Consider the following 15675-nt stretch of genomic DNA (forward strand, 5'->3'; position numbering starts at 1 on the left):
ACCTCAAAGCTCCGACATTTTCTAGACAATCAGTTTACACATGGTGGTAATGATGTCAACCTTACGTGCCAGCCACCTGTTACCCTCAGGAAGATCCCTGGTTCTTATTTCTGTTAGAGGCTGAGTCAATCCCAGGGTCATAGTTGGGCTGGAAGACTTAGGTCAATTGAAAAATCCAATGATATCATCGGAAATCGAACCGCAGCCTTCCGACTTGTAGCGGGGTGCCTCAACCAACTACACTACCTCAAGCCCTATAAAAGGTGAAGTGACATTAAATATTTTTGCTCATAAATCCTCCAGTTTACTAGTTATGCTTAAAACTGCATTTGATTACCTTACAAATTAAAAAAATCTTACTGACAATTTCACATACCAAATTGATAGTTTATGGTTATTGAAAAAATTATATACATGGTTAATGGTTATTGGAAAAAATTATGTACGTAGTTAATGGTTATTGAAAAAAAAATACGTATGTGATTAAATTGGAATGTTTTTGAGAATAGTGTGCATAATAAACTTTATAGCTATATATCTTTAATTTACAAGGCAGTTCTGAAATTTTGTGTAGCCATAAACTTCGGGAAAATTTGTGATTTTTTTTTATGAGAACAAGAACGTATATAAATGGCAATCATTGCGAACGGAATATTAAGATGCAGGACTTGAGATTCTCACAGTGGTGATTATGAATAATATTTTCTTAAATGCAACGCCAGTATTTAGTGCTACGTGGTCAGTTCACTGACGTTTCGGAATAGCTTACCCTCTGACCCCTCTGACCTACATGGTTTCTCGTTTTCCGCACGCGGCTAGTCCTGCGTGTCGCATATCTCTGTAGCGCTCAACTCCCACGATACGATGAAGGCAGTATGTTCCTCCGAAATGTCGGCAAACTTTTACCGAACTACAAAGCGTAACCTCTTAGAATACACTGCTCTCCGTAATGTTCCGAATTCACATATTGTTATACGGTACACTACCATTTTCGGACTTTTCATATTCTTCTCGTAACTTCCTTTTCCCTTCGAGAGGGATATTCCGGGCCTTCTGGGCGCTGTGGTGTCTCGTGGTCCTTTCATGGTCGTTGTAATTATAGCCTCAGATTATCAGCATACGACGCACAGAACGGCACAGAGACACAGAGATACGTTGTTTGTAGGATAGCCTTCAACTCGAATACAAAGAGAAGGGGGGTTTTTCGAGCTTAGGTGTGAGCAGTAGAGAAGTAGAGAAATAGCTGCTGTTGTTTACGTATGAACTGTGAAATATGTTCAAAATGTTGATTTCATAATGTAAGCAGCACGTGCATATATTTAAATACAGTATAAAATAGTAAATCGAAAGGATGCAAAATTGACTGCACGTTTCAAGGTTCTTGATTTTTGTTCGTGGAATTGAGAGGTTATTGTTGCGATGTTGAAGCATGACTCATACAAGGTGGTAGATACTTCAAATTGAAACTTCGCTGACAGTCGTGTACATTTTTGACTGTAATAGTTAATCTTCAAAGAGTAAATGTGAGTGAATGTTTGCTGATATAAGAATGATGCATATTGTGGTTCAACTGTTATATTTATGGTGTAAGAAGTGCAGGGACAGTTTATGTGAGACGCAACAAAGACTTCACAAGACTTGAGTTTAAGTGTTATAGGTCACGCCATAGTTGAAGCGGTTAGTCGCTGGCTTCCCATCGCGGCGGCCTCGGTTAGAGCTTTGTTCTGGTTATGTGGGATTTATGGTGGACAAAGTGGCGCTGGGCAGGTTTTCTCCGAGTACTTTGTGGTTTCCCCCGCCAATTTTCATTCCACCAATTGCTCCACAATCACCATCCTTTGGGGCAGGTACAATAGGCAAGCAGTGGCTGCAGTACCAAGTGGCCCCAGTTATATATTGTTCCGTGTATTCAACCATCGCAGTTATGTAAATTTCGTTACATCAAATTCACGGGAGAGAATGCGCGTAGTTTGGGATGTAATGCAATTACTGCAATACAAAATAGAACCTGTAGGACATGGAAACTGACAGTAGAAAGTGTTGTAAATAAGCAAAATGCCTACTGTCTTTCAAAGAGCAGGTGGGTGATAACATGAAGGGTTCCTGATACCCACAGAATAGTGATAGTATGAATTTCTAATTAATATTGACATCCATTGCCTTTGATGTCTATGAAATGTGGTGGAACTTATATCTGAAATAATGGTTGAAATGTAGATGATTGGAATTAGAATCTTCTACATTCGATAGATATAGGAATGTGCCATAATACAAATAAAGGCCTTAATTCTGATATAAATATACATTCATATACAGTACTTAAAAATTTTCAATGATACTAATTTAATATGCAAAGTAGGAATGAGGGAGGAGATAGAGGTAGTCTATTTTAATTCAAGCTTATGTCTTTTAATGTTATATTTTAGCGTCCTGTTGCACTGATTTAAGTCCATGATTTATTTTATCCGTCTTCCAGTGCATACATTTATTTATCCCCTCTTTTCACTCTCACTACATGTTTCGGCATCAATGTGCCATCTTCAGGTGCTGATCCAATCCACGACAAACTAATTCATTGCATGCCTTGTCTTTACATACTAAAATAACTAAAATATATATTTATCATATATACTGACAAATGTCAAGTGTTAAAATACTAAAATTGTACAGCATATTTCTTTTCTACGTCGTGTTTCATTACGCGAGTCACGTCTATCATCCTCTGTTGGAGCACTCTCTCTTTCACTATCGTGTATTGTGCTCTGTGTTGCGTCTCGCTCCTGTGACTGCGTGTGTTATACTCTTTTAATGTTATGATTGTAGCTGTATCCTGTTCCCCTGTCTGATTCGAAACATTCTTTCTGCAAAGTTTGGAACCAGTTTTCTCCTTGTTGAGAGGGGTGTGATTATTGTCTTCCCATTGTAATTTGTTGTGTCATATAACATAGCATATAATGAGTTTGGACCATATAATAATTTATTATCATCTTACTTGACAGTACTTTTTCAACCCCCAACAGGATACATCCATTACTGGTACAGTGTGTAATTTTCACACACTTGGTCTATTGTTGGATACAGATCAGTAATACATATTACTGTCTGCTTATGACTTTCTCATCTTGACCTTTTGCCTGTGCCAAAGAAATCAAATTTAGTGCCAGGTTAAAATTATCTCCATACATGAGCTTCATGCAATAAAGACAATTAAGTTAGGTAGCATTGTGTCAGTTTAGGGTGATTAAACATACCACAATTTCCACCTAACTTCATTACTATGTGCTCCCACCATTTCTTGATCATATTTTACACGATGAAAAAACACCCGATTATAATTGGTGACTTATCCTTTCATCATCTTACTTCTATCTTGTCACTTCTTTTTTTGTGTGTGCATTGCTGTTTGTAAAATTGTTGTGTGATACTCTAATAATAAATAACTTTTTGTTATGATAGCATTAGAACAGAAATATTTCACTGTTTGCAACAATCCACAAAACATATTGTCACGTATTTATTGATTAGACATGGAGTTTGAATTGGTGACTGGATTTGTTGAACTCTTACACAGCTTATGACTACACATTACAAATTTATCATGCACACTACTGTTCCCAGTTATCTGTGAGTTCACTAGACATTGCTTCACCACTGTCTTCATGAGGTGTTGCTACTTAACATTTCCCAACAATGGGGATTTCTCTGTGCCCACACTTCTGCTGGGGGGTGACTGACGGTAACCTCAGACACAACTTGGACTGGGTAACTCAAGTCATAGTCAAAGTTTTGTTACAAATAACTGTCAGTCGGTCAGTCAGTCTTGGTGTCAAGCCCCTTCTGGGGCCCAAGATCAGATTTTTGTTACTTTCAGTTAAGATTTTCTCAATATGGGGCAACCTCTCTGACAAGGGGGCTGGTCTGTTATTTGTTGCAGAGTGTATGAACTCTTAAGCATTCATTTTGCTTCATGACTTTTAATATAATTGTTGTGATGGCTACTATTCTGCCATCTTCTGACTTGGCCCCATTCAGCTCAGGCATGATGTGCTGAAATGCCACTGTGACTACTTTGAACATGTTGTTCAGAGACAAACTGTTTACATTAAGAGTCTGAACTGACTGACTTGGTACTTGTTGGTTGTGCCTCAATGGTCATCTCCTCTGGCTCCACAATTCCATTTTTGAGCAGACATGTCACATTGTTTCATTCTTAATGCTGCTCATCCCAAGCACCCTGTAGATTTACTGCCCCTTCTTCGTTTCTGATATAACTCATGCTATAAAGAGGAAATATTAAGCTGCTGAGACAAGAAACATTTAATTTCCTTTCAGACTGAAGTAATTGCAAATGCAGCTAGCTGTAACTGTCTTATATTCCAGTGTTAACTTAAGCATAGATCTGTGTTCTTGCAACTGAAAGTAAGAATTGTTACAGCTGTATAAGACTCTTACATATTGATCTCTTTATGTGTGCTGTATATCATTTTATGCCCTTTGCTTTTATGTATGGAAGCTGTAAGCCAAGATTTCTGGCTAGAATTTTGTTTGTGATCATGCCGCCATCATCATCATCATCGTCAGTAATCTGTCAGACGACAAGTCCACAGTCTCTTCCAAAACAATTCCTCCACTTAATGCGATCTAGAGCTTTCTCCTTCAAATGACAGTATCCTCTTCTGTCCCCAAGGTTATCCAGCATCTTCTTACGTCTTCTTCCTCGTCTTCTTGTCACTTCTATCCGCCCCTCTATCTTTCCTTCGATAATTTCTTTTAGAAGGCAGTTTCTGCATAAAACATGACCAATCCAATTAGCTTTCCGTTTTCTTATTTCGTGTAGGATATTCCTCTGCTTACTGACTCTAATTAACACTTCTTCATTTCTCACATAATCAGTCCAACTGATCTTCTCCATCCTTCTCCAACACCACATTTCGAAACTTTCCAGATGTTTCTGTAGAAAATTGCATAAACATGGATTTATACTTTTTATTTGCTTTTACAGTAGTACATTTTCAGTGCTACTGGCATTGAAGTAATCTATGAATGTTGTGTTTCTTGTTTTGATTCAATCCAATTTGTTTGTTCCAAGAATCCATATTTCATTTAAAAAGTTCAGGATTACAAGATACTTCACTTTTCTGTGTCTTATTGTTTAAAAGCAGAAAATTCAGTCTGTGAACATTAAATTAATCTCTGTCTTTCAGTTAGTTTTCTATTAAGAGTTCAGGATTACAAAAAGTATTGACTTTTTATGTTGTTTTCTTTTTTCTGTGAAAGCAGGAAGTTCAGTTTGTAAACACTGAAATTCATTTCAGTCTGCCCGTTATATATTAAGAACCGATAACACTGGCTCTGCACTGCTAGATGTGTGCAGTCTTTGACCACTTGAACACTAAATATTGTGGATTTGGATTCCTACACAGAGCAGATATATGTTCATTATTTTCTGTGTTGTCTTGTAAAGACCTAGTGATGGACCAATCCACATTGAACTGTGGAGTACTCATAGATATCTAAAAACCTTATGCTTCTAAAATTAATTTCAATTTGGAATATGCTCCAACAGCTAAAAATTAAGTTTTTGAGATGAACGAAATCTCATTCTGTTCCGAATATTCAACCTATTCTCTAGAATTGTCACGTGTTGATAGTGTAGACATTAATTTAAAATAGATGAAAAGTACTGAAGTTTATGAATGTTTATTACCATAAAAGGATGTTGTTTAGGTTGACATCAATGTAATATGCATAATTCTTATAGTAAACACGTTTTTTGCTGTTATGTGACCTCTAGAATTGTTTGATTTTCACAAATCATAGTTTCTTTGCATTTTGAAATTTCAAAGTTTATGTAAGAAATTTTGAACTCTGAATTTTCTTCATTTCATGAGCATTGTTTGTGTTCAATTTTAGATTTTATGTAGAAAATTACTTTTGACAATGGACACTGTAAGAAGAATGAGACTGCAGACCTTGCGAGAGAAGATTGTGCAAGATGTACATGTCGAGTACATTTTAGATTATCTCATTTCTAAGGATGTCCTTTCTGAAGATGAAATGGAGCGTATTAAAGGAGAGGTGAGTCTAGAACTGCACTTCAGTAGGTTTAGTCTTTATATGTTCCTGTGGAAGAAGGAACATACCAATATATAGAATTTATATAAATACAGTGTTTCTGGAACGAGTAAGAAGCACTGGAATAGCCAGAAACAAATGCAAAGTGGAATTTAGGTTTTCACGTTGGTGGTTATGAAGTTCTATCTTCTGGGATAGAATGCTGTTCGTGCACCTTGCTTCATGGTGGTTTCTTGCATGGCTTACTCTTCAACTGTGATGTGATATGTTCCTCAAAAATATTGGTTGACTTTCACTAGACTGCAGGACAGTACACTTCAGAAGACTGAACTCTTCAGATAATAAGAGATAGGAAACATTATATATTTTAAGATCAGAGTAATTTGACCATGTTTTGCAGATGGGCATTATAGCAACTTATTTCTCTATGATGTAGTTGAATATTTTCCAACAGTCTACAGTAATGCTGAAATGCTCACTTTTCATAGTGTTTTTATACCTACAATTTTAAATATCTGTTTCTCTTTTCCCCATTTATGCCACAGACCTCAGTGTCCTTTGGTTAACTATTTACCTTTGCAGTACTGGTAAACTACAAATTATGAAGTTTCCATTATGTAATTTCTCTGTTCCCCTTAGGTCCATATCTCCTCATTTTTGCCATGTTCACAATGAAAAATTGCAGAAATATGCCTGTCTGTCCACATGTAACAACTCACAAACTGTTAAGTGGATTTACATGAAATTTGTTATTGGGGAGTTTTACTTTCCAGTTTTGGTTAAAATTTAACAACAGTAATGACGTGCATGTCTCTGTACCATCTGACATGTAACTTGCTGAAGTATTTGTTTGAGCAAAAAGTGTTTTGAATGAAAGTTATAGAGGAAAATTATACATTTTATGTATGTTTTATTTCTGTAATTCTTATGGTTTTTGAGATAATTAGAAGTGGGCGAATACACCAGAATTATGCTGTGTGTACATTTGGTAACTTATTTGTGCATACTTTTAGTCTCTGTCCTTCATGAGCAATACATTCCAGCAAAGCCTTTATTGAGTTTCTGTCCTAAGAACATTCGTACAGTGGAACCTCGCTTAACGAACATAATTCGTTCCAGAATCTTACTCGTAATGCAAAACACTTGTTAAGCGAAACAATTTTTCCCATATAAATTAATGTAAAATACAATAATGTGTTTCATGCCAAAAAAAAAAACTCAAAAAATTTCATGTATAACATTTATTCAAAGAAAATTATATATACATTGTTAAGGGGCGTGAATCATCTTCATCTTTTCTTCTATGCTGAATAAACCAACCTGGAATGCGAATTCGATTTGCAGAAAAAAAAATTGAAATAATTTGGTAACCTGAGAAAGGTGAATCAGTGTTTTGGTTTGCATAGTAAACCATACCGTTATTAACACCTGAAACCACAGAATGCATTGTTGGTTAAATGTTTTATGAGCCCCCACAATCCATGCTCTAAGACGGGGGACTCTACATGTATACAGGCAATGCATGTTGGGCTGATAAATCATATATATAATATTAGAAGTGAAAGTCTCACCCAAGCTCTTAAAGGGAAAAAGGACCAAAAGTTCTGGTTGGCTCATAACTTCATCAGCTGACTTTGAAAAATGTCATGAATTTTGGCTCACTGAGCTGACAAATGGTCCACTGATCTAAATGAGAAGAAATCAGATTTGCCATTCTGAAAAGTAGCACATAAATTGGATTATTGAACTGTATCTGTTCAGTAGAGTATGGCACAAGCACTTGCAATAAATGTTATATTCAGAGTCAAGTATGAAATTATTTGCCAGGAAGACATTTTTGGTTTTCACCGGTGACAACATTTTTTGACCCCTGATCTTAACTTTACTGTGTTTAATTACTTTCAGAAAACTCGTAAAGATCAAACACGCCACTTACTGGACATCTTACCCAAGAAGAATATTGATGCATTTGAACACTTTGTTCAAGCCCTAAAGGGTCCGTATCCATGGCTGAGTGAACAGTTAGAGGCAGAGGGTCCAGAGTCATATCAAATTGAAGAGAAAAGTTTCTTTGACAGTTTGCTCTTAGGAGGTTTGCCTCAGTCTCCTCCACATAATGTCGAGAGAAAAGAAAAGGTGGAGTATGATTTATTGTACTGTTTGCATTTATTCAAACAACTATGTTAAAGGTGTTATACATTGCCTTTGCATAAATGTGTGGCGTTAATGCAGACCTGCATTGTGAACATGCGGGGAGGGATAAAATGAACTTCTCATAGTCTGTAGTTTAACTGTTACATAAATTTGTGAAAGATTTATACCAGCAGTTTTTGTTAATAACAAACTATCTGTATAACAGATGTTATAATGATGGGTCAGTTTTTTAAAATGTTCACAATTCTTCGTCCAGTTCTGTGTATGACCATACGATTATTTACAGAGATCAACAAATGTAAGCTTGAATTACCAGCCACTTAAAATTTTTACTTAAGTAACCCAAACATTTCATTAGGAAATATAAAGTTTTTGTAATATATAGGATATAATAATGTAATATTTGCCATTGACAGTTTTCAACACATCACAGATGAATAGTGAAACATATTTGTAGGGCTTTACTTATTCAGTTCATTACTGCTAATATCAGTTTTAAGAAAGTTTCGCTTTACTGAATGGAAACCGAGTTCCCTTACTGGATATTTTTGTATATTTAGTAAAAAGCAACACCTTCAGTATAATTAAAGGAAACAAGAATATATCGTGAAAAGAATTAAGCATGAAACTTATGCATATTTCCTGTATTAAGCTTCCACTCCCAAGACTGCCAGTTCAGTGAACTGCATAGTCTGATTCATTGTCAGCGTGTCTGCGTGTGTGCATACGTGCGCATGTGTGTGTATATGCTCTGGCATGCAGAATAGTCCAAAAACCCCTTAGTCGTGTATGAGATAGAACACAGAACAATTTATAATACTGCATTTAAGCATCCTGTTGGATTAATATATTGTCACATGTATTAGTGACTCACAAATGAGGTTTGGATTGGTGAATCAATTTACTGGATACTCACGTCCTAAGGACAAGTAATTATAACACTCTCATGAATACTGTAACTATAACACATGAAATAACGCCATCAGCACTTTAATTATTCAGCTACCTTCTGAATTCTCTTCAAGTGATGGCTTATCAGCTGTGGCTGAATATCTCATGTTTAACTCTTTGACTGCCTGAATCCTTTGAGTCATCTTATGTTACGACTGACAATCAGTTGGCAGTCTTTCTTGGAATAAAGTGCCCATCTGGGGCTTACGACCAGTTTTTTGTTTCTGTCAGACAGTTGCAGGTTTGTTGATGTGGGGCGCTCTCACTGACAAGAGGACAGTTCTGTTGTTTACAATTGCTGCTGGCCCTCACGAGTGCAGTCATTCTCAGGTCTGAGTCCCGTGGGACTTGTGACCATATTTTACTCTCTCAGATTTGAGACTTCCTTTTTCGTTGCCTTCTACAGCTTGGAGGTACCGGTGGAGGTGTTTGACCCCACAAGCTGCCCTATATTTTATGGCTTTGAGAGAACTGAATATAGATCCTGAATCCTTTGGTCTCACCTGGTCTCCTTACATAACCCTTCAGTCTACCTCATTTGTCATACTGTTCGTAGCAGTTAATGTTATTGCGATCCTCCATTGCTGTGCTTTCAGCAATTCGCTGCCATGGATACTGGCTTTCAACAGTTAAAGTTACACTACATGCATTGATCTTTAGCAATGGACACCTATTTTTGTAGTGCTTGGGAATGCATTCACCCAGCCGTTGGCTGGCAATGGACATTTGCTCCGACTTCACTATTCCGGCTTTCAGGTGCCATGTCACAATATTTATTTTGTATACATTTATTTCTGTCTCAAATGCAGCTTATTATCTTGTTCCGCTTCTTTATCACTACATGTTTTGTCCATACATGGCCATCATCAGGTGCTGTCTGTCTTGCCAAAATTGTTTGATTGTATGCTAAAATTACATATCACATGTGGCTGTGATGTTTTTATTAATTAAAATGTAAAGTTTGAATTAAGTTTGGAATTGAAAATTAAAAATAAAACATTCCATTTTCATTGTAGTCTCCAGCTATTCTTTGGAACATGAAATAAAAAATAAAGTAATGTACAAAACAAAACATAACAAATAATATGCATATAATAACACTACATTGACATCTATAGAAACTGCATAAATATCACATAAGTACAACTACCAAAAAATCTCAAAACTTAACGAAACAAAGAAATGACAAAACACATTATTTACGCATTACAGATAATACGCATGCCATGATAGGGGAATGCAGCACAAGACCCAATATCAGCAAATACACCCACAAATAATTATCTTGCAACAGTAGCTGGAGACTAATGAAAAATAACATGAAGATGTTTTAATTTTAATTTTTAATTGCAATCTTAATTCAGACTTCATATTTTAATTAATAACAACACGTGATATGTGATCTTAGCATACAGTGACACAATTTTTGCAAGATAGAGACCACCTGATGATGGCCATATACGGTCGTAACATGTAGTGACGGAGAAGTGGGACAAAATAGTAAGTTGCATTTGAGAAGGAAATATGTATATATAGAGAATAGAAACAGAATAATTTGTTATAAGAAAAGGATGTTTAAATGGCACTTGTTCAACTGTTGCGTTGCTCTTCAGAATTCTGAATAGCACTGCAAGAGATATGCAAGATGATATTAGGAGCCAGGATAGCTCAGTCAGTATAGCAATGGGATATGAAGTTGGACTGTCAGGGTACAATTCCAAACAGAGGCAAGACATTTTTCTTCACACCAAAATATCAAGACTGATTTTGGGGCCCATCCAGCCTCCTATACAATGAGTACTGGGGACTCTATCCAAAGAGGTAAAGTGGCAAGGGTGTGAAGCTTACCACTTACCTACAATAATGCTGAGGTCCAGGAAGATGGGGCTGTACCTCCACTCCTCCATATGTCTTCATGGCATGGTGCTTAATTAATAGAAACAGCTTCTTTACTTGCTTCAAAGATGATATTAATTTGGAAATTCCACATTGAGCATCAGTGATTGAAAGTTCATACTCATTCATATAGAGTTATAGAGGTCTGCTTCATGGCAGGAGAAAACCATTATGGAAACTACATCCAGTAATGGAAGAGTGCTAATAACAGACTTGATGTGCTTAATGTTGTGGACCCTTTGCATAACACATTTGTCAAAATGTCAAATCCTGTTGCAGATCCGTTTCAGGAATTTGTTGTTAATGTGAACTGTATATCAATTAAACTACTAAAGTGACTGAAATAATTTTATGTTCTCTGTTTTGCTTCCACCACTGCATCAGGTTACGTGTGGTAAGTATGATATGAATTTGCTCAGCATTGCATGGCATTCATTTGTATTTTACAGGCTTTTTTTAAGGCCCTATGCATTTAATTTCATCAGAATAGTGCTGCACAGATGCTGAGTATGTACAATAGATCTTTTCCAACTAGGAGTTACAAATTAATAACTACTGTGGTGTAATATTTTCAGAGAAGTTAAAATAATTTACAGTGAGACCTTCCTGTATTTCAGTATTTTTGTCAATTTTGGACAGGTTTTTATAAAATACATGCACTTGTAATTGTACTCTTCTCCAAGTATAATTAGAATGATCAAGTCAAGGAGAGTGAGGTGGGCAGGTCATGTAGCATGAATGGGGAAGACAAGGAATGCATATAGGATATTGGTGGGGAAACCAGAAGGAAAGAGACCACAGGGAAGACCAAGGCATAGGTGGGTGGACAATATTAAAATGGATGGTATGGTATGGATTGGTTAGATCTGGCTCAGGATAGGGAGCAGTGGAGAGCTCTTGTGAACACTGTAATGAACCTTTGGGTTCCATAAAATGCTGGGAAATTCTTGAGTAGCTGCAGAATTGGCGGCTCCTCCAGAAGGGCTCAGCTCCATGAGTAAGTAACATGCAATTGTAAATAAAGGTAGTCCACAGTGCATTCTCTGATCCACGTCATAAGTAAAAGAATTAATACTACTAATGTACATAAGACTGTTTTCACTTTCTTTCATTCTTTCTTTTCTTCTTTTTTTCATTAAAGTATTCTGCTTACATTTTATCAGTAGTTGAGTGTCTGTTTTTTCCATTTGTGACTGCCATTTTCCTTGCTGCTGAATGCTAGGAAGTTCAGTACAGAACAAAAATTTAAGAATGGGAAACAAATTTATCTCAGTAGCCCCCCCTTGTGATAATCTTCATTCTGTGCTTGCATGCATTTATGTATCTGAGAAGACCACAGTCTAAACACTCGACCACTGTGAAAACCTGTAGTGTTTTGTGATGAAGATATATTAATACCCCCACTATATAATGTTATAAACATATAATTTTGATCATAGAAACTCACGTACAACTTTGTAGAAATTCTTTATGCATACACTGTCCTATCTGTACAATTTTTACACAGTTTTGTTTTCTGTTATTAACATGGGAATTCCTGGGAGTAAAATTCCAATTGACATGGCTTTGCCTAATATTCTTATGCTGCTTAGAGGACAATAAGTATGCTTCAGATTCCTCTCTTAACGTAACTTATCAGTGTTCCAGCTTTCTCTCACAAATATAGTACCTTCAAATTTTGTAGGGTTAGATGCCATTTAATGGATTTATTCTTTTTTTATAGGTAGAAGAGGTTCGGCAACATTTGCATTCTCTCAAGAGAGGTCATTATGTTGTTCTTCATGGAATGACGGGTTCTGGAAAATCATGTCTTGCTGCTGCAGCACTTGACAACAAACAGCTTGTTATTGAAAAATTTAAAGTAAGCGCAGCAAGTTACTCAAATGATGGTACAGGTATCGCCCAGTTTATGAACGTGACTTATAAATTCTCGCTGCAGTGAATTATGTTGATTTGTACTTTTTTTTTCACTTATTGAACTTTATTTTAACTGCAGTGAGCAACTTAAGTTTTCAAGGTCAGCAACTACTACATGTAAAGTAGTGGGAATTAATTTTTATTTATGAATTTTCATCTTATAGACAGTTTTCATATAACAAATGGTCTATGTAAATTGAAGGATAACCATATTTTCATTCATTTCTCTGTGATGGTGGTTAGATACTAGAAGCATGTTATCATGGGGATCTGGTACAATTAGCCAATTTGTTGCTGCACTAGCAGAAGACTCAAGACTCACCCTACACATATTATACATCATTTGAAGCTGGTACCAGACAACTGGAGAAGACGCAACATATGGAGAAGAATTAGTGCTTACTGTAGTGAATTGCATAGTGTGTGAATTTGTGATAGTGCTGTAGTTGCTTATAGTTATGGTCAGTAATTGTTCAGGAAATCCAATTGCCAGTCCAAACCCTGCCTATATTCACTTGTCAGGTTACAATATATTGGAGCATAGAATGCTTCAAAGCAAAAGTTTTAAACAAAATGAAGCACATATTTCATGTTAAATACTCTCTCTCTGTAATTCATATGGTTAAGATGGACTGTTAACATTATGTGTAAATTTCCTTCACTACAGGGATCTTCCACCCACAAAATTTGCAGAACATTCAACAATGATTTTCTGAACACATGCAAAGATTATCGGTTATTTCTTATAGTGATTAAGACGAGCTTCTACCAGGTTGAATTTATAGGTCTACAAGTATTCAAATATAAGTTGATTGAAAATATATTTGATTATACACACATGCACAGAGAGGAGCGAGGGGGGCACCAGAGCACATATTCACAAGATAACATTCATGAAATACACATCGCTGCAAAAACAAAGCACATGCAAGAACAACACTATGAGATGCAGTATGTAATTTTATATCATTTTAAATTACTCTCAAAGTATTTTTATTCATTAAATTATTTTAACAAGAAACAGTTTGGTTTTTAAAAATCATCAATTTTTGTATGTACAGGCCTCATGGTCTATATAGTAATACACTGCAGAATAGTATGTAAGATTTGAGGTTTTCACGGCAGTGACTATGAAGAAGGAAAAATATAAGAAATCCGCAGGCGAAGAGACCGTGAGAACCGGTAAAAGCAGACTTCTACCCTGAAGATGGAGGCGATACGTTCCTCCGAAACATCTGTTAACACCACATATACATGGTGCCAAATCCCAGAAGACTGCTTTCTTTACAGAATAGTAGTTTACAAAAGTCATTATATATACTTGATGGACCTGTGTGGTTAAAAGATGTTGTGAGTTTATATGAAAGCTTGAGTGAAGAGGCGATTTGACCAATAATCTGTGAATTTGCATTGAAGAGTGTTTTACACACCCACCCACACAAGTGATACTGCTACAGTATAAATTATTGATGATTAGCATTCATGAATTGAAAGTCTGGGCACAATAACAGACCAAATATGCTGGAATGTGTGTACATTTCTGAAGTTGCAAAATGCAATCTTTGGCCACTGCAGTTTTGTTGCTTAGCAGCTGTTTAATGCATCAAGCTGTCAGTGTGCAGTCATACAGTGGTAACAGCAAAACACTGATCATTGTAAATATATGTTCAGACGGTAGTCATGATAAGTAAATACTCTGATTTTCTGTACATTTTTTTTTTTCCAAGAAAACCCCGGCCAAGGAAAAAATGTGTCTACTTGTGTGTGTATAATATGATAGGCCTGCTGTGGAAGTCTTAATCAGGTGAACTGAATTAAAGTAAAGTGTTTAACATTGATATGAAGGCTTAAATATAATTTAATAAATATTTCTATTAAAATTCTTGTATTATTGCACTGTATGCTTGCTACTACACAGACTTCTTTGTTCCCATATTTTGTAGACATCTTGCCTTAAACAATTGAACTACATTGAATGTTGCTTTTCCTACACTAATGTTACTTTGTATCATCCTTATATATCTGCCTGTGTTCTTGAAGCAATGAATGTTGTTTCAGGGTGCCGTGTATTGGATTGGTGTTGGTGACATAAATACGGAAAGGTCTGGTGATCTCCTGTGCCATATGACAGATCTGATGGAGAAGCTAAGTCATCATCCAGAAGTTGAACTGAAGAGACAGGTTCAGTCAAGTACTAGTATTAATGGAGCAAGAGAAAGTTTACGCCGATATTTTACAAGTGATGCGCTACGTGAGGGTCTTCTTATACTTGATGATGTTTCTTCCCCTGAAGTCATTGAAGCATTTGATGTAGGATGCAAGATCTTGGTGACCACAAAAGATAGCTGGGTCATGAAAAGTGTTGAAGGACGACAGTGTCTCGTTAAGGTATATGTCTATATATTTACTTGAAGGAAACCACTTCCAAGCCAAAGCAAAAACTGTAGTATGAAACTAATGATACACAAGTTCTATTTGTGTATTTTCGTAAGTTACATCCTGTTTGTATGGATTTGACAGAGTTTTTAGGTATGTAACTGTCACACAAAATAATATTGCATTAATAACTTACCTCATTAGTGTTTTTACCACTGCATGTTTTACAAAATCATCAGGTGGATAATCAGTAACACAGATATAGTAAAAATTGCAACTTTCTGCAGTGGTTCAATAGACCCTATC

The 15675-nt window shown here is 36.1% G+C and overlaps 1 protein-coding gene across 1 annotated transcript in view; it reads left to right on the forward strand.

Moving 5' to 3' along the window:
• The first annotated feature begins 1137 nt into the window (after positions 1–1137).
• The window catches only part of LOC111864625 (apoptotic protease-activating factor 1), a 53437-nt gene continuing 38899 nt past the window's right edge, over positions 1138–15675 (forward strand). Inside the window, 5 exon segments of the mRNA XM_023851998.2 lie at positions 1138–1298; positions 5914–6078; positions 7981–8211; positions 12800–12937; positions 15052–15381. Of these exon segments, the coding sequence (XP_023707766.2) occupies positions 5941–6078; positions 7981–8211; positions 12800–12937; positions 15052–15381 (837 nt within the window). The 5' untranslated portion in view covers positions 1138–1298; positions 5914–5940.

This window comes from Cryptotermes secundus, unplaced genomic scaffold (assembly GCF_002891405.2).
Source record: "Cryptotermes secundus unplaced genomic scaffold, Csec_1.0 scaffold138, whole genome shotgun sequence".
In the NCBI taxonomy this organism is placed as follows: Eukaryota; Metazoa; Arthropoda; class Insecta; order Blattodea; family Kalotermitidae; genus Cryptotermes; species Cryptotermes secundus.